Raw genomic sequence first — 20,974 nt, forward strand, 5'->3', positions numbered from 1 at the left:
ACGTACATTTGTGTGTCAAGAATTCGAGTGTCTCGGTAAATCTATGTGTTTATCAATATGAAACACTAAGAAGGGAGTTAAACGCATCAAAACACGTCTATGAACCCTTTTGGGGACTTAAAAGAATCATAAACGAAGTATAACGTGGTCCACGGACCTTGCATTGCAAGATTATTCAATGAAAATGGCTAAAAATGGATCTCTCCCTCTCTCAAAATCTCCCTCAACTTTTTATAGTCAACCGGGTCATCCCGACCCTTAACTTCGCCAAAAATCACTCAAAACGAGAAGTTATATTGAACAATAGCCACTTAGGGCCGAAACCCTCTTAGGAGCCGAACCCTCTTAGAGGGAACCTCTCATAAGGCTGAAGTTGTCAGAAGCGAACTCATCAGAAGCAAACTCGTCAGAAGCGAAGCCCCCCTTGGACCGAACCCTGCGAGCCGAACCTCCCCCTTCGGGCCCGGGCCTCCACCTTCAGTCCCTTCACCTACCTTCGGTCCCTACTCCTCCCTTCTCTCGGTTCTCACCTCCTAAGGGCCGAACCTCACAGGTTCGCTTCCTTCTTTCGGTTTTCGACTACTTTCGCCTCTTAAGCCCGTTTTTGACGGGATTTTTTCACCAAATTCATATTTTTACCATTTTAAACTCCCAGAACTCATATTTTATTTATTTCTCAAGGATTTATTAATTTAAAATCATTATTTTATATTAAGAGGATATTTACCCCACAAGTGGGTCAAGTGTCCCCACTTGCCTTCCATGTGTCACCCTCTCACTTGCCACCTTATCCACATCACACAAACCAATGCACACATCACTTCAAACTCACAACTTGCTCCAGTAACTCCTCGATGTAAAGAAATCCCTGGAAGATTTCTTGATTCACTTGATCATTCTCACACTTTTCCACCTTTCTCACCACACAAAGAAGCTTATTTGCTCTCAACTTCCAGCCACTTTTGGAAGTGTTATTGAGTTATTACTTCACTTTTTGGTAGGTATTTCCTCTAAACTCAAGTGTTATTCCATGTTTTCATAACATCCTTGAATCATCTACACACATTCTAACGCCAAAGAATCGTTCTTAGGATCATCCAAGCTTTTACGTGTTCATCAAGTGTTTTTGACTTGATACTCCTCGACTTTGACCCTCCACTCTTCCAAGAATCACTAAAGGTGAGTTCATACCCCTACATTTTCTAGTTTTCTTTAGTTTTAAAGGGGGGAATACAAGTTAAAACACCAAAACACATGTGAAACTTAACTTGACAGCTTACAACAGAAAAGTTGTGACCTGTTCACGAACTGTTTACCTAACTTAAACTTAATAACTTTCAAAACTGTTCAATATGCAAATAGTTCAGGTTCATACCTTTAAAATGACTCCTTGCACATCTTCATACAATTTTTCTACAATTATTTGTGATTTTTACAAAACTGCCTATCACTGCAACAACGAAATCGGACCAGGTTGTGAAAATGAACATTTTCACACTGGTTTGAGACAACAAAAAATTATAAGAAAATTTGTGAACATAGTAGACTCTTTTTCCAAACTCTCTGAGTTTACGGATTTAGTTTTCGAATTACGATGATTTTTTTATAAATAATCTAAAACAGTGGCAATTAAGAGTTAAACTCTTAAAACAAGTTTAAGAGTATTTTTCACACCTTGTAACATGCTGAGCAAGGTGTGTAAGATTTTATATTTAGCATTTTCAATGTCATTTTATTGAAATACAAGGTCATGCATAACAAGGTTTCAATTACAACATAAAATATTTTGATAAAACTATAATAGGTATAGTTTGGACACCTCAAATGGTAATACTATCGATTTACAAAGCGAGTATTTTATTACAAACTACGTGAACATGTTAATGAATAAATTTGTGAGACATTCATCTTCGGAGTACTCTTTAGTACTACAGAAAAGTCATGTAGTTATAGCCAGAATCTCGTGTAGGGAGAGCGTGATAGTTGTATATAGATCTATATTGGGTTTGACAACCCGCACCTAAGTTGCTTGCACCAGCTAGACCAGCAGGCCTGGGGTGACAAGTGTCATAACATTCTGACGCTTGAAGGACGTCGAGTATGAGGCCTTCGAGTCATAGTATGGTTATAACAACTCACATGGGAAATTAACAAACACGCCGTTCACAGGAATTTAAGGATTTCACAAAAAGGAGTTTTATTTACATATAAAACCACATATAAGTATGATGATTTACTTACATATGCTAAGTCTTGGTTCAGTTAAGACTACAATAAACCTTTTTGAAAATATTGGATTTTCTAGAAACAAACGCATAACAAAACTTTAAGGAACAACATTCATTTTTCATTCATAAATTGCTTATGAACTCACCGACTTTAATGCTGATAATCTTTCAAAAACAACTTGTATTCTCAGGTAATCAGTAATACAGGTAACCATAAGACTTTTTGAAGACAAGACGCTAAGGCGTAGATTTCTTTTGAACTATTTTGACATCATATGTAACTTATTTGGAAACATGTATTCTGCAACGATGTAACATTTTAAATTATATCTATGATGGTTGTGTTTACTTTCTTCACTATGGTTATGATACTGAGCATGACGTCCTCCGCCCCCGAACGTTTCCGTCGTTCCGGTTTGGGGGTGTGACAATGAAAGATAAGGCCTAACCATTAAAATAATCTAAAGTAATGGTAGACTTTAGAAGCATGGAAGACAAAAGGTGGAAGGTTGAAAAGCAACCTCCCACACCATCATCATATTTCGCCCATATCATCTTTTATAAGAAAGATTCTTTATTGTTTTTATAAACTCCAAGTTTATAAAATATAAAATTTGTCTTTAGGTAAAAGACAAAGGAATCCAACTAGTCTAAAATGTTGTGCATGACTTATTAATTCATACCATATGAAATAATGACTAGTTATACTCTCTTATAATTATTATTTTCACAAAAACAATAATTATTCCCTAATTAAAATACAATAATTGATATTATTTATTAATAATCACATTAATAATATATATACAAAATGTGTCAACTTGATAAAGGTGTGACCCTATAGGATCATATATTATTAGCAATATCACTCCATAATTATTTTTGGGCATATAAATCCAACAATTCTAGAGACTGGACATTCGACAACTTACATATTTCGAAGAACTGCCCTAAGAAGAACGAAGCTGCAAGGCAAAATGCGCCGCCGAAGCCAAAGGCGAGAGCATTCCAGATGATCCTTGATGAAGCAGGTGACAACGCAAGGGATTAGGAGTAAGGATCAATAAAGTAGCTATATAGTATCATGTGGTGTAGCCTAATATAAGAGGCATAGTGTAGGGTGAAATTGGATATCTATGTAATCGCTTCAAGAAATAATATAAACCTTAGTTATGTTATCCAATGTGTCAAATGACTATGTGAAATTCTTGTGTGGTGACTTGGAGGACTGAGAGACAATATTTGGGACGAGTATGAGTAAGTGTGAAAGGTAGTAGAGGCCTATACTACTGGAAGCACAGGACTTGCACTTGGACCAGGGAAAGTCACAAGGTTACCAAGACACTAGTAATTGATTCAATTTTGTTCATGTTTGTCGTTACCATCGTTTCGGTAATAACTAAGAAGATGATTGTTATTCCAACCCTAGTGGTCATATCATATCGATTTCCACTTAGATAATTATGTTACGTGGTTTAGAGAACCAAGTTCGATATAGTATCCGAATTAAGCCAGAAGATTGAAGTGAAAGATAATCGAAGCGATTAGTAGAAGTATCACGATCGTTGTTAAAGTAAGAGGCTTGTAGATAGAAGTGCTACATGCTAGAATGTGATTATACCACATTAGAACATGAAAGAAGGTATCACACTTTATGGAATTTGACTCTAAAAGACCCGAGTCTAAGCATTACATCATACGATGAGGCGTCATTTGAACGTGACTCATCGATCTGTTACGATAATCAAAGTAAAGAGTTTCTCTTAAGTTAAGAAGAAGAAGGAGTCTCTAATAAGGACCAATTTTGTAACTTGAAGGTTACAATTGAAAGTCCAACATAGTATGAAAAGCAGATGCAAGATTGAGCACCGCCAACAGGCAAGAGGTCCAAGAGTCGCTCTTTCAAAAAAAAAAAAAAAGAGGTCCAAGAGTTAGATACTCATTTGAAAGGATATAAGAGTTACAGTTATTATCTAGGATGAAAAGATAACATACGGAGTCATTATACAAGCCATGTTCTTTTGATGATTCCGGGACGTAATCATCCTAAGGGGGAGATAATTGTAGTGCCCGCAAATTCAGGCTAGTCAATTTAGAGACATTAAGCGTCAAAAATGATTTTTTTGATAAAAGATTACTTAGGATAAATAATCTTAACCAAAGTAGTAGTTAGAGTCAATAATTGTAACCTATTTGACATAATAAAATGAATTATATAGATATTATGTGTTTCATGATTATTATAATATAATAAAATAGGAAAAATCAATCTAATCGTCCGTAAATTGTAAAAATATAAATTTCAACGAAATCCGAATCTGTATGAATTAGATAAGTTATACTGATTTTTCATATCTGTTTAAGTATAACTTATGAAAAATCAGTATAACTTATGTTTAAGTTCATTATCGTTATTATGAACCTACAAACAATATATGTGCTAAGTATTATAACTTATACAAAGTGTTATTATATTCACTTTTAACTACTCACGATACGGGAAATCTGGTTTGAAGGGCCGCATAAGGTTGCTGGATTTCAGAACAGCTTAAATGCTAAAATGGTCCTGCCCTCCGGTGCTTCATGCCTGCCCCTGTCTGTACCTAGTAGTTGAAAAGTATTGTTTACCACTTATATAATACAAGAAAAACAATATTGCTCGTAGACCTTGACTTAGTGATAAATCTATACTAATAATTTGTCACAATAAATATTAGACTAAAATCTAGTAATAATGATACTAGGTTTCATCGAAGGAAAAGATGATTGTTAAAAGCGAAGCGTTGCCCGAATTTCGAGTCATCACTTTAACAAGTGAGTGCATAATTAGTTTCATCTTACACATAGATATGAATTATTTAATATAAATTACGTGTTATGTGTTCATATTATATGTGTTCCTCATATCTATGTTAGATGAACGATTTATACATGTTTACATGATTTAAACTCTATATGTATTTTTATACTTATAAATATATGTTGGGTAGCGATGGGTGATGATATAAATGTGATGATAGATGGGTGATGATAAATAGGTGATGTGGGATGTGAGGAGATGCCATAATCTTGACCTGCGATGTTGCGATATAGCGATGTAGTCATCTACTAGAGTATAGATGCGACCATAGACTATTCTAGACAGTCATGTGTGAACACCAACAGGCTCGTAACTTGTGGGTGATGAATTACAAGTTCAGGCGATGTTATAACTACGTATTCATGCGATGATACTCTAACCCTTACTTTGAATTATGAGTTCAGGCGATGTTGTGACTATGTATTCATGTGATGATACCCTAACCCTTACTGGATACATATTAGGGGAGTAATCCCCGAAGGAGTATTATCTATGCAATATAGACGATAATCCTTAGGAACAAACATATAAGGAAATGTGATGTAAGGAGATGATAGGTAAATACGATGTAGGAGATGACCCTTAGGATAAATCTTTAGTAAAGTTTAAATGAAGAAAATGGGGATGGGTAGTCGGGTTAATTGTTTGACATGAATTATGTGAAGAAACAAATTAACTATATTATTTTTGGTTAAAAACCCTATGTACTCACCAGGTTTCCCAACCTCACCCACTTAGTTTATTTATATCACATGTGTCGATTTGAAGATACATTAAACTGGGAGATTAAATGAGATGTAAATCATTAGTGTAAATGAATGTAAGGTCTGTTTATGCTTATGTTTATGTATTGACACTAACATCCCAAAGTTTTAATATAAACAAAATACATTTCTTCGGAAATTCTTTGATAATGTATTTATCATGTTTACTAGGAACAAATTCCGCAACATATTTATTTAAAATGGATACTCTAATTTTTAAATAAGCATAAATAAATTTTTTTAAAATGACTGTGAATTTGGGGATGTCACAGGCGGCCCGGATAGACTGCATGCCAGAGGGGCATACTAGTCAAGTCAAAGGCCCGAAGAACGGTCCAGATAGGCTAAAGGTCAGGTGAGGCGGTCCAGTCGCTGCTGAAGGTTCTTTGAGCGGTCTAGATAGTTTGTAGGTCGGTGAGGTGTTCCAGCCAGGTTGAATGCTTTGTATGCATGCTATTTGTTGGTATATGTTATATGTTTGTGTGGTGGTACTTTGGGGGAAACTCACTAGGCTTTGTGCTTATAGTGTTTGGTTTATGATTTGGTACTTGAGAGAATCGTAGCAAGACGAATGTGTGACTGTACACATCCTGATTTTATGTCATTGATCTTGGGAGACAAACATTTTAATTAAAGTTTTGGAAATACTGATTTTGTAAACACATTTATTAGTAAATGTGTTGTTCTGAAAAGTTTAATTTTGTTGAAATTTTTAGGATGTTACAACTTTCATAGAAAGTCAAGAACTATAGTATTAGTAATAATAAAGTTAGTATTGTTTGCTTTTTTATATGCGAAAGTTGAAATATTGAGAAAAGATAAAAAAAGTTGAAAAGTTGCGAAAAGATATAAAAAAAAGTGAAAAAGAAAAAATTTTCCAAAAGAAATAAGTGTGTTGCAATAAATTTAGTTATATTTCTAGGATAATTATATTATAAAGTATTTTTCTTTTTAAAATCGTGTTAATTGAAATTTGGCAATAACTTTTGAAACGAAATGGGGTAAATAAAAGGGCGTAAGTGGTATGAATGCCAAAAATGAACGTTGAGGCGAGATGCATTGAGGCGAGATGTAATTAGGTGAAAACTAGACACAACTACATGCATTAAGGCGATATGTAATTAGTGAGTTCAAATTGGACTGTTTTGTGTGATATTGATGGACGATGTTTTAATGTGATGTATTGAAATAAAGTTTTGCTTGAGGATAATCAAAAGACAAGTGTGAGGTATTTTGATATTATTATATATATATATATATATATATATATATAGTACTTATAAAGTACAAATTATATTTTGTAGCCAAAGAAAGACATTCTCGTGAAAAGGGAATAAAAAGGAGCAAAGTTGGAAACTTAAGGGAGGAGGCTTGCATCAAGAAGAAGAGAAGAAGATTCGCATAAAAGAAGAAACCCACAGTGTGGCTTTTAGAACCTTCTCGACTGAAGTTTAGTGAAGCTTGAGGAATACGCGTCTGGAATGTTTTCCAAGGCGTGGCGACTATTTGGCGACGACGTGGAAGCTATAATTTGGCAAGTATAAGTATTGGTTTTTAGATTAGATTTCGGGTTGCATGCAGAAGGAGCTGTTGTTTTCTTCAACCTAAGGAAACCAAGAACCCTTTGAGACCTGATTTCGATTGGAGAGGAAGAGTTAGAGAGATTGAAGTAAAAAATTTTCATTAATCATTCGGTTTGCCTAGATTTACTATGTTTAACCTAGTTTACTTTATGATTATGAGTGTTTCTTCTATAATCATGGGCTAATAACCCTTTACTTTCGTTTATATTAGATGAACCCTGATACTATGTGTTGATTTCTATTTGAAGTCGGTTTTAACTTGTGTTTGATAGATCCCATCCTAGCATGTTAAAGTTTCAATCTGTATTGCCTTGCCTTCATGTTTTTTGTAGTTAAGTGGCCATTGATTACATGAATTTGTTTACCTTGTTGTTTATGATCATTAAATTGCTAGAGCTAAAGATTGATCATATCCTAGTATAATTAGTAAAGTTGGTGTACTTAGCTTGCATGATCATTGGTATTAATGTTCATAAATTGACATACAATAGTTAGTCTAATCATGATAACTAGTAACTTCTAATTTGGTAACCAAGAGAAATAATTCATTGCTTGAAATTAACCATATGAAGGGGGGGGGGGGGGGATTCAAAGCTAAATGGAAGTATATTTTAACTCTTGATCAAAACTCATTTTCTAATTGTTTGCTTTAGATTAAAGTGTTTTTAGTAGATTGCATTAATAATGCTTTTATGAACTTGAAAAATCAGATAAAACCCCCATATCAAATTTTAATCCTTTTAGTTTAATTATTAGTATTATTTTCTTAATTAGAATTATGTTCACTGTGTTCGACTCTTACTTACTCTACTCTAGAACTGCACGAATAGGCACACTGTGTATTGTGTTTTAGTTGAGTCGAATATATAGGATATAAATTGTAAATCTTTGTTTTATAACACATCAAATATGATCATAAAAGATAAAGATAGTAATAATGGATGAATATTTTTATTTGTGGATATGTTGGAACTGGAAAAACATATGTTTGGACCTTATTTGCAAGTATACGATCTAGAGAACATATCGTTCTTATTATTTCCTCAATTGGAATAACTTTACTATTTCCTACAGGAGGGTGCACTGCTCATTCAAGATTTGGACTTCCATTTAATTTTGACAAAGACTCAATGTGTCTCATTACTATCGTCGACATTAATATGTGTTAGTTTCTTAAGGAGACATAATTAATTATTTGGGATGAGGCTCCGATGGTGCATAGACAATATGGTGAAACTTTAGATCGGATCCTTGCTAACATTTTAGGAGTACAAAATAATGGCATCAATGTTCCACCCTTAGGTGTAAAAGTTGTTGTTTTTGGAGGGGATTTCAGGCATATACTATATGTTATACCAAAAGGAAGTAGGCAAGATATATTAAATGCATCTTTTAATTCGTCAATACTTTGGTACCATTGTAATGTATTGAAGTTGATTGTATGTATATAGTCACAAGTAGGTTGCCATCTGAAACACTTGGTTGAAGTTAAAAAATTTGCATAGTGGATACTAGAAATAGGAGATTGGTGATGGTGTCGTAGGTGAGGATAATGATGGGCAAGTAGAGTTTGAAATTTCTGAGCACATATTGAATAATATGTTAGCGATCTTTTATATATATATATATATATATATATATATATATATATATATATATATATATTTTTGCTATGTTTAGTAATTTCTTGATTTTAATTTCATTCATATGTTTGTATGTGGTAAAATTATTTTCAAGATCAATATTTTCGCATTCATGTTCACACATGCATATCACCTAGTTGTGAGAAACATGAATATTTAAGGTATAAGAACAAATTTAGGTTATTTTATCACAATCCTCAAGCCAACTAAGTTGTATTTGTCTGCTTTTAATAGCACAATTTTTTTATTAACAAGTGGTAATTGATAATTGGTTTTTATTTAGCTAAATTTAAAATTAAATGTTTTATTAATTTTAAAATGTATTTTTTAACATGTGCCAAATGACACATATAAAAATCATTAATTATAAGAAATATTATCATAATTAAATATAAAATGTATTAATTATAACTAATATTTTTTGTAATTAATATATTTTATATTTTATATTTAGAATTTTTTTCTATAATTAATGTATTTCACATTTATAATAATATTTTCTATAATTAATATTTTTTTATATATGCTCTTATAGCATGTATTACTAGAAAATCCAATTTTAAAAATATAATTCTTGCTACAAAAATATAGACGGTTTAATATTGGATAACTGAGGATAACAGAGACAAACGGCCAAAAGAGCAAGAAACGCACGGCAGCCGTCACAACCCTGAGGAACCGATTCCGTCGCCCATCTGAGAAAAATCGACGACTCTCTTCTTTTCCACGCACTCTCGTTTCTTATTTCTCAAATCGATCCTCCGCCGTCCTTCCGCCCAATCTCACCGGATCCTCCCTCATTGGACGTAAGCAGTTTTCCACACTTTTCTCTTTAATTTCAGCAGCTTTATGTTTATCGATTGGTTTTATCATCAAACCCTAGTGTTTTCGGCGTACAATCACTCATCTTCTCGATTCAAACTTTATGTCTGTAAATCGCGATGTCTCACTTCAGATCTGCTCCCTGAACGCGTCTATTTTGCTTTTCCTTGTAGCAATTTGTCTTAGTTTTTTGCAATGAATGAAACTCATATGTTACTAATTGATATCGTCGAATCAATGATATTCGAACTCATCTCAATTCTAATCTTATGCTGCTCTTTATTAATACTGAAACCAATGGAATTTATCGAAGATGCACATAGGTTTCGGTTGTTGAAAATGCAAAAAAATAACACTAGAACACAACTCTCACCTTGATAAGCAGCTTGAAAATCATTTCAATCTATTTTAACATAGTTACAAGTTTTGGGAGACTTTCTGTTCATCTAAACAATTGTATTTTGGATGATTAGGGTTTTGAGGATAACTTTCCATGGAGGGAATCGGAGGTGCTAATACAGCTTCTGAAGCAACATTGGATCAATGGAGACAATATTCAAGGCTTTTCCAGTATTACCTTGATAAAACCACTCCACATGCAGTTTACAGATGGATTACAACAGCTACTCTAGCACTTCTCTTTGCATTACGTGTCTATTATCTTCAAGGATTCTACATTGTTACCTATGGACTCGGAATCTACTTACTCAATTTGTTGATTGGGTTTTTGTCCCCTTTGGTTGACCCTGAAGTGGACCCCGCAGATGGTGCCTTACTACCTACAAAAGGCTCAGATGAGTTCAAGCCTTTTATTCGCCGCCTCCCTGAGTTTAAATTCTGGTAATTATTTCAGCCTTTCACATCAACATAAACATCATTTACCATAATTTCATATTGCTTGTTGTTGTTGAAACTTGAAACTTGAAACTTGAAATTACAGGTATGCCATTACAAAGGCTTTCATTATATCGATTATGATGACATTCTTTTCCATGTTTGATGTGCCTGTGTTTTGGCCAATACTACTTTGTTACTGGTTTGTATTGTTTGCAATGACAATGAAACGCCAAATCATGCATATGGTTAAATACAAGTATATCCCATTCAGCATCGGGAAACAGGTCAGCATTCAATTCAATTAAAAAAAAAACACAAATTATTCCATTTTTCATTGATTATATTCAAGCATTTGATATTTGGCTAATGTCATATAAAACATCATTTACCAAAATCTGATAAACCGGTATTGGTATTGAATCCTACGTGGCATCCGTTATGGTAATCCAATATAACAAAATTTCTCAGACTTATGTGTACCTGGAGGTGACATGGCGTCCACTGTGGCATCCAATATTGGGGGGGAAATCTACAGAAAAGTCCCAAAATTTTGAGAAAAGTTTCAATAAAGTCCTACAAGTTTTTTTTTAACGGAAAAGTCCCGATTATTTAACATTTTGCCCAAATTAATAAAAAAGTCATTTTTTATATTTAAACAGCAAATGACAGATTATATGATTTTTTCAAAGTAATGGTTCTTTTCTGTTCAAAATTTTTTTTAGGACTTTTTTGAAACTTTTCCCAAAAGTTTGGAACTTTTCTATAGATTTCCCCTATTAGGCTGTTCATTATTTGGATAAAACCTTGGACAATTTGGTTCGGATATTTGGATTGGTTTTCAATAAAACCGAATTATTATTTTGAATTTCAAATTGGTTTTGGTTTATAAAATAAGAACAGAATAACATTATATATATATATTTTCAAATCGATTCAAAAAGTTTCACATAAATAAAAACGATAATATGCCGGTTTAAATCTAAAATGTTTTTATCTATAAAATATTAAACCATAATATATTTATTTAGTATTTGTTTATAAATTTTAAATCAGAACTAAATAATTTGTTTTTATTTTATTTTATAAAGTTGGCTAATATTCTAATTATATGTGGTTTTAAAATGTTGATATTAAATTGGGTTTAATTATTGTTGTAATAAACAGAAATACGGCGGTAAAAGATCATCTTCGGCTGGCGGGTCTCGGGATTAGTGAAAGAGATAGTATTTATGGAGTTGTTTAGATTTGAATGGTTAATGCAAATTGGATGTAAAAGATATGGAAAAAGTGATATGATGAATGATGGTGTTTTTAAAATTTCTTATCTATCTAGTCTAGTAAAAAGAAAACAAATTCTTTTGTCACTTATATTAACATGGTTTAATCAATCAATTTGTTTGTGTTTTAGCCTTTTTAAGTATTTTTATTTAATGGGTTTAGCACTTAATATGTACAACGATATATGGCTATTTTCTTTTGACTTAATCTAGACAAAATAAGCCAAAAAATTTAGCTTAATGTATTAAGATACTAATTGTATGTATCAATCTATTTGTAATGAACGTAGAGTCGATGAATAGTGTTTTTTAATCTAAGGGTAAAAATCGATGACATTTTTAATTTTTAAATACAAAGGTAAAATAGTCATTTAATTTGATTGAGACGGTTTATTATGCGCAAAAATTGAAAAAATTAGGGTTTTATATATTTAACATTTTACATATTTTAAATATTACTAAAAGAGAAATCTTATGACACCATCTTAAATAATCTGGACCATTGATTGTATTTCAATTTTATTTTTTCCACCCTTAGATCAAATTGCTGACATCATCTTCCCCATATGGAATGTATTTAATTCCAATAAATGCTTTTCAATCATTAATCAATAACTTACATTCGTTGAAATGGAATGTATTTAATTCCAATAAAAGCTTTCCATATTTTACATCTTAAATTTTCAGTTATGAAGATTTTAATATGGTCAATTTAAAAAACATATTATTAACAAATCATTTCAATCAAGGCCTTAATATCAACCATTAATATAAATCCGTTTATATTAGTAAACCATTAATATAAAATCTTTTTTTATTAGGAAATCAATAATACCGAAAAATCATATTCAAATTATCACATACATATACGATTCATCGTTGAATCTGCGACTCACATTTATTTTCAATCGTTTCTTTTCTTCAAACCTTCTCCTACAACATCGTTAATATTGTTTATAACTTCCATCATCATTCTCTACTATAAACATCCGCTCTTGTGCGCTAGAAGGTTAGTACCTTCTTTCCCTTTTTTATATTTTTTTTATATTATTTTTTGTTCCTATATCAAATGTATGTATTCATATATTTCGATTTTCTTTGTCACAAATTAAATGAAATCAGTTAACTATTTTTCTGAAACTTTTCAAATAAACATGAAAAGATATTAGGTACCTTTAACAAAACAAAAATTAACAATCTTGGGAACTGACATTAATTACGAAAATGTTACTTTTATATATTAGAGATGATTATGATTTTTTTTTTTTAATTTTTATGTCATAAGAATCCGGTTAATTTTGACATGATTTTAAAATATCATTGAAATTATTTGTTTTTGTATATCATATCAACCTACTTTTTTTTATCTTTGTATAGTAACAATAAAATTTATTAATTTACACAACAAATATAGATATTTCAAATTTTGTAATATTATTATACCTTACAAAATACAACTCCCTCCAAAATAATTTTTCGCCAATAATTTCATCCATAATTTCAACGAATTTAAATTTGTATTTTCTTTATATAAATTTTTTTTAATGATCCCGATTTTTTTCTCTAAAAGTATATCAAACATTTACGTCTTAGATAATGCTGCCCTATTATTATTATTATTTTCCAAAAGTATATCCGTTTAATGAGAAATTTCTTATAATAAAGGAAGTGAATGTTAATTAAAATGAGATATATATTTCATAATTATTACATGAGTTTATTAAAAAAATTAATATCAAGGTGTAAACATTAAACATTTTTAAAGTGAAATTTCAGAATACATACAAACGATGATGTTCTACAATGAAATATAAAATTGAATAGACTGAAAAAAAAACACTATTAAAGCAGTCAATCTTGAAAATAACATAGTTATGTAAAATTATAAAGTAAGATAAAAATTATAAGATATTAGGAGATTTGTAAAAAGTACATTTAGTAAAAGCGTTACGGTTATTAGAAAAAATAAGACCGTTAAGATTAGTGAAAATACAATATATAAACTAAATTATCACAATAGTAATGAAATGTCATTATTTGATATTTCATATAATTGAAAGATATATCAAATTACATTGATGATATACTAAAATTATTTAAAGTTGCGCCAAAAACTAATGCAAAGTTCTTGCGAACACCAAATAAATAAGAACAAACATAAAGCTAGCATTTATATTTATAATCAATTTAAAATAAACCAATCATGATTTAGAAAAGAATCTACATTGATGATATACTAAAATTAAATCTATATAACATTTAACATTTTATAAATTATATTACATAACTTTATTTGAATAAATGAAATAGTTGTCAATATTTAATGCAATAGAGAAAACGGTATATTGGTTGTCAATATATGTTTAAATTAGGTAACATTATTATGCAAGGAACGTCTAATTAAAATGCTTATAAATATATAAATATCATAACTATATGAGACGAGGAAAGTCGTTCAACTAATAAAACAAAAATAATGTCTATAAAGAGATTATATATATTTATCGTTTTCAATGTATTTTCTACACATTTCAATGATACCAATAACCATATATTTTTTTATAATCATTATACAATATCTATAAACGATTATATATTTTTTATGCGTTTCCCGCGTTTAATGCGGGCTATAATCTAGTACAAGCACTATTACTTAATTAGTCATTTACTAGAGCCCGTAAAAATCAAAACAATCCTTCAACCCAACCCAAATTAGTAGGTTGTGTTGAGATTTGCAACTCATTTAAATTGAAGGGTCAATTCGTCTAACCAATTTAATTAAATAGGTTGATTTAGGTAAACATTATCAACTCGTTTTCAACCCAATAGACTATTTAACTTTAATATATATTTACTTTAATAGTTAATCAAATATTATCATATATTAATCTAGGTATTAATTTATAAATTATAATTTTGTATTATTATTTATGTTTAAAAAATGCAATCATAATTCTCATTTTTTTAACGCCGATAAAACTAGTCACTTTTTAAAATCATTTTGGAATTAGACATTTTAATGTTATTTGAATAATTTATTTGAAATTTTATTTAAGTTTCGAACTAATTTAAATGATGTAATCTTTAGTCAATTTATTTTATTTTAAGTTGGTTAACCTAGGTTTAACCTATTTATTTAATAGGATCGGTTGAAAACTACATAAACATGTCAACCCAGTGACAACCTATTTATCTGAAGGTTGGGTTGGATTAGAAATATCAACATATTTAAATAAACAGGTTGGATTTGGTTGAAATCCTCAACCTAATTAATAAATGGGTTGACCCGAACCTAAAACATGTCAACCCATTGCTAACCCTACATTTTACTAGAGGTGGAAATGCTTGACACAACATGTAACCTGACACGAAAATAAGCAGGTTAGGGTTGAGATTTTTAACCCGCCAACCCGTTTATTTATTGGGTTAGGTTGGGTTACGTGTTTGGGTTCGCGGGTCAACCATCTAACCCATATATATATATATATATATATACACACACACACACACACACACACACACATACGAAGAAGGATCATTTGAGAACTCATAGTTTCTTGAGAACCCGAGAACTAAAAATGGAGCATTAGATAAAATAAGGGGTTAAGATGCAAGGTGTCGTTTTTGTAAATAAATAGAAAACTAAAGAGTTGGGGGGTACTTAATTAAATGAGACATGGGTATTATAGGAAAAAAATATGACTAAGAAGTATTTTAATCTATTATCTGATGATAGACTAATCTTGCAAATGCATCTTTCTCTTACAAACTACGATATGCCGTCCTCCCATTGACCTTGTTCTCCGGTGCTTCCTTCAACAATCTTCTTCTATGGGGTTGGATGAGCTACATTTTTGCATCATTTGCACCTCATCCGTTGATGATTCGTTCATCAAGTCTTCCAAATATGACCTCATGATCGGTAACTAATCCTCGTTCCAAATATAAGATTGTTTTCCGCCATCAATTTTGTTTTCCGAAGATTTTTTGTCAATCGAATCTCATTCTCTTGTTCTCTCAATTAGAATAAACTGATCAGATCATTAGTTTCATGTTAAACGACCTCTCCTTTATTGAAACGATCAATCTTTCTTATTATCAAATCAAAGAGAGAATACAATACCTATAGGAAAAGGAAAACCAACTATCCCTATGAATCAGGAAACAAATCCACCACATCTATTCTTAATATATATATATATATATATATATATATATATATATATATATATATATATAGGTTCAAATGTTTTCAGCAAGTATAGTGTGCATGAATGCACTAATAGGAATTTAGGAAAAAATAAATCATTAAATAAATCAGTTAAGGGTATTATAGTAATATATGCATAGTTAATTATGGAAGATAATTAATATTCCTGATTTCACTCAAGAATCAAAGATAAATTTAGAGCATTAGCCCTAAATCGTAGTCAGTATCGTTTCAAATGCACCATTTCGTTTCGTTTCATTCCTGAATCGAGTTGGAGCTTTCATATCGATTCCAAACACAACCAAAAAAAACCCTAGAATTCGATACTCTAATTCTGTTTAGAGGGATTCTTGAAGCCATTTCCCCAATTTATCTGGTTATTGACTCGTTAAATTAACATAAATTCTCATATTTACATGTGAAGATCGTTATTTAACCCTTGTCACCTCCAATCCATTTGACGTTTTTCTCTTTGTTTTCTTCTACATCATCGTAAGTATTTTTCTTTTTGGGGAATTTGTGGATTGAGCATTTAAAAGGTACAATCAGAGAAGGGTTTGTATGCGTCGATTAATGGAAACAACAGATGTTAGCATTGATCCTACGAGTTCTGATAATCATGCGACTAATAGTCCGAATTCATCAAACCCCACATCACCGATGATGCGGAGGATAAGCAGTAGCAGTTCTTCGCCGAGAGCGATGTCGTCTTCTCTGTTTCCGATAATTTGTTTCTTACAAGCACCTGTAACTACTATAATTGAATACTCGGGTGTTCTTCGACCTAGGTCGAATATCGATTATCACGAATTAGAGATCTTGATTTCTAACCATCATCATCATGATCATAACTCGAGTGGTTCCAGTACTGCTAGTAATAGAAGTAGTAATGGTGAGAGTAGCAATGGGGAGGTTTCGATTTGGATAACGGGTGATGAAGACCAAGAAGAGGAGCATGGTGAACCGGTTGAAGTGAACCATGAAGATGGTGGAGGAGAAAGGGAGGTGGCTGATTCCGGTGATGGAAGTGGTGGTAATGGTGGGAGTAATAATAACGTGGATTCAACATATCAACAACGGTATGATTTGCAGCAAGTTTCGAGGTGGATTGAACAGATTCTTCCATAGCTTTCGTAGGCAGGTATATAATAATATAATAAATTGTTGAACAGATTCTAAATTATTTCTTGTGCAGTGGTTGAACAATTGTGCAGGGAGGAAAAATTACTTCACATTCGTGTGCCTAATGGCTGTAAGTGTTGTTTGGTTAAGTTGATTATCGAAAAAATTGTCATAGAAGGCCTTGGTATCTAATATGATGAGGGTAATTCTGCCATAATGGAATTGTAACACCCAAAGTTTTGAAGGCCAAGAAAGGAAAGAAAACCCTAAGTTTAGGGGTCGACTCGGCGAGTCCGAGCAGGATCCGAGTCGAGGAGTAAGTGACCGACTCGGCGAGTCGGCCAAGTGGACTCGGCGAGTCTGTTCTATGCGTGGAAAACCCTAAATTCGGGACTTGGAGCCTATATAAACGTCTTAATCTTCTTCCTAGGGTTCCTTACTGCCTCTTAAGCCCTGGATATCAAACCTTAGCCGCCATATCCTCTATTTGAACCATTTATTGCCTTCAAGAGTGCATTTAGCTTGGAGGAAGAAGAAGAATCTTGAGAGTGCAAGAAGGGGGTTGTAGATCCGGGATTGGGAAGACATTTCTGAGCTTTTGGAGGTATAAACTAGTTCCTGGACCCTTTATACATCTAGATTTATGTGTGGTTGTTGGGGCTCTTTAGCCATAATCATATTATGTTGAGTTAGGAGCCGGATCTGGAGTTGCTACTTCAGATCCAAGTGTGTTATGAGCTGGGGAAGCATAAAGTATCAGCCCTTGAGTCGATTTTGAAGCCCCTTGGCCTTAAACCCTAGTTTATGGTGCTTTTTGCCTAGATCTCCCTCTCTACACGTAAAGTTTGCAACTTTACGTGGGGGATAGGCTTGGGAAGGGTAGATCTACAGTTTGGAGTCCATGCATGACTCGAAAGTCCTCTGCATGTATGTAGATCTGAATGGACTCGGCGAGTCCTTCGAGTGGACTCGGCGAGTAGCTTGAAGATGAGGAGGACCTCGACGAGTGGGATGAACAGCTCGTCGAGTCGGATGAAGATAGGCATGAACTCGGCGAGTTGGATGAAGATTGTCGTGTGCTCGTCGAGTCTGTTCTTAGACTCGGCGAGTCAGGTCGCGTAGTCCCAAACCCTTCGAGTTAAGACTCGAGTCAGCGAGTCGAGCAAGGACTCAATGAGTTGGTCAGGACAAGATTCGGGAATCTGTAGACTCGGCGAGTCAGGGGTTGACTCGGCGAGTCAAGTTGCGATTGGAAGGACTTTGAGCATAAGAACTCGGCGAGTCAGTAAGTGGACTCGGCGAGTAGGGTTGACCTGGAAGGTTGACTTTGACCAGGACTTTGACTTTGACAAGAGTTGACTTAGTTGACCTTTGAAGGTCAGTTAGACTAAGTGTTATGTTGATATTGGTAGCTCGGGGAGCTAGTGGAGCAGCAGTCCGGAGTCAGTGGTCAGGTAGCGGTCAAAGGAATTAGCAGCAGCAGTTCAACAGCATCAGGTGAGTTTCCCTTTGTATGAATAGGTCTACGGCCACAATGCCGGCCCATGTAGTTATGAGTAAAAGACCCAGGGGTTAGCCCTAGGCCCAGTATGCTAGTATGATATTCGGGACGAGGTCCAATGATAGAGGGTGGGTGCCCAAGGAATGGTTTAAATGATAGTTTATACTTGTTGTCTGTGTGATACTTGTATGTGCCTGGTAGGGAGGTGAGTGTGGGCGAGGTCCCGTATCTCACCAATAGCAGAGTGTGGATGGTGTTCCATATCTCAGTAGCAGCAGATCAGGGGTGATGCCCAAGTTAGGGAAGGAGTGAGGGTGGGCTGGGCCCATATCTCACTATCAGCAGGAGTACGGACGGGGTTCCATGACTTATCAGTAGCAGGACATGGGCGGGGCCCAGAGATAGACGAGGCCTTAGGACAAGATCCGTTAGCATGTGTTTAGATTATGTGATGTGATGTGATATGTTTACGTGCTATTATATGTTAGTGAGCGAGGCCCTATGACAGGCGAGGCCTAAGTGAAACAGATCTGTATCCGAGCGGGGCTCGAAGCCAGGCGGGGCCTAGAGTGGCGGGGCCGTTGTAGCGGGCGAGGCCCGAGGTAGGGGCGAGGCCCAGGATAGCGGGCGTGGCCCGGTATGTGCAGTATGTGGTTATGCATGTTATGTGGTAGGGTGGGGAACTCACTAAGCTTCATGCTTACGGTTTTCAGTTTTGGTTTCAGGTACTTCCGGTAGCGGAGGGAAGAGCTCGGGGTGATCGCTTGGCACACACCATAGTTTAGACAGCCTGGGAATGTTTACTCTGATAACAAACATGTACTTTGGAAACTAATACTCTATTTATGTTTTGAAATGATGAATTTGCTTAAAGTAATGTTTTATTAAAAGAAATTTTTAGTCTTGAATTTTGGGACGTTACAAGTTGGTATCAGAGCCTTGGTTTGAGGGATTCGGACATGCTCTCGAGCGTGTCTGAACTCAAACTGAGGGATTGGTATAGAAGTTTTCAAAATGAAAAGACAGTTTTGTAAAAAGAGAGTTTTGGGAAAGAAAACAGTTTTAGAAAGACAAAAATAATTCAGAAAGAAAAGAACTTTGAAAAGAGAAAAAGGGTGTGGTGCATGCAATCAACCGAGCTCAAGTAAGTACCCCAAAATACCCATACAAGTTTATGTTATGATTATCAGTTGATAGAACAGTATGCTAGATTAGGACTAAGGATTTAGGAATGATGCCTTATGTGCCTATTATATGTGTTTGAGCTGCATGATAGTGCTGATTAGACAGTAGTAGGATAGCCTATTTAGGTTATTCCTGAGTTTATGAGTTTGTGTTGCATGTTAGTTCAGATTCTTGCTGTTTGGATATGATTGCTTGAGTATGTTGTGGTTAGATTTTCCCCTTGTCCGAATGCTGCTTTCTTTGTGCATTGTGGGATTTTGAGTGATGGGAGTTAGCCATTAGGTGGATACGTCACATCACATGTGATCAGGGTTGAATAATCTCAGAGTGCTGGATTTGGCCCTATTGCGCAGCTCTTGTTTGAGTCCAACCGTTGTAGGGATGAGTCTTTTACTTGAAGGATTATCTGAGCCTCGTCACATGTGATGGTATCCAGGTGATGGCTAATTGGCATCACAAGGAGACCTTCAGCAGCTGAGGACTGTTTGAGTTGAGTCAGAGGTTTCCCTAGGGTAAGCCTAGGATGAGATAGTGCTGGGAGCAGTAGTAATGGATAAGGGACCTGGTGGAGTCAAATCAATTCCTGAGGAAAGTACGGATAGATGTGGAAGGTAGTATGGGCCCGTACTACTGAAAGCAGAGGATCCGTACTTGATTCGAGAAGGGCCAAGACAAGACCGGGGACCTAGTAGGGGGTGTGTTTGGTCTCGCAGCAGTGATGAGTTTTCTGATAGTGGTTATGTTATATGTTTCAGCATGGTGATGTTGCGAGAGAGACCAGCGGGCGGATCAGGCGCCGGAGAGGGATCAGGCTCGAGTTCAGGGGCCGAGCAGCTCGAGGAGCGGATGAGAGAGTTGATATCAGCTGAGGTTACATGCAGTATCCTAGCTCAGACTCCTGTGATCTTTGGCACGGTCAAGGAGGGTATACTGGAGATCTTG

General features: G+C 34.1%; 1 protein-coding gene across 1 annotated transcript; it reads left to right on the forward strand.

The window, feature by feature from the left end:
• Positions 1-9,672: 9,672 nt before the first annotated feature.
• Positions 9,673-12,144, forward strand: LOC145062634 (protein RER1B-like). The gene is made up of 4 exons (XM_079010212.1): positions 9,673-9,884; positions 10,374-10,740; positions 10,841-11,021; positions 11,902-12,144. Exons 2-4 carry the CDS (start codon positions 10,394-10,396, stop codon positions 11,947-11,949), a joined length of 576 nt encoding a protein of 191 aa, XP_078866338.1. The 5' UTR covers positions 9,673-9,884; positions 10,374-10,393; the 3' UTR covers positions 11,950-12,144.
• The last annotated feature ends 8,830 nt before the right edge of the window (positions 12,145-20,974 follow it).

The sequence above is a fragment of the Lactuca serriola genome, chromosome 7, assembly GCF_051521515.1.
Source record: "Lactuca serriola cultivar US96UC23 chromosome 7, Lser_US96UC23_V15, whole genome shotgun sequence".
In the NCBI taxonomy this organism is placed as follows: Eukaryota; Viridiplantae; Streptophyta; class Magnoliopsida; order Asterales; family Asteraceae; genus Lactuca; species Lactuca serriola.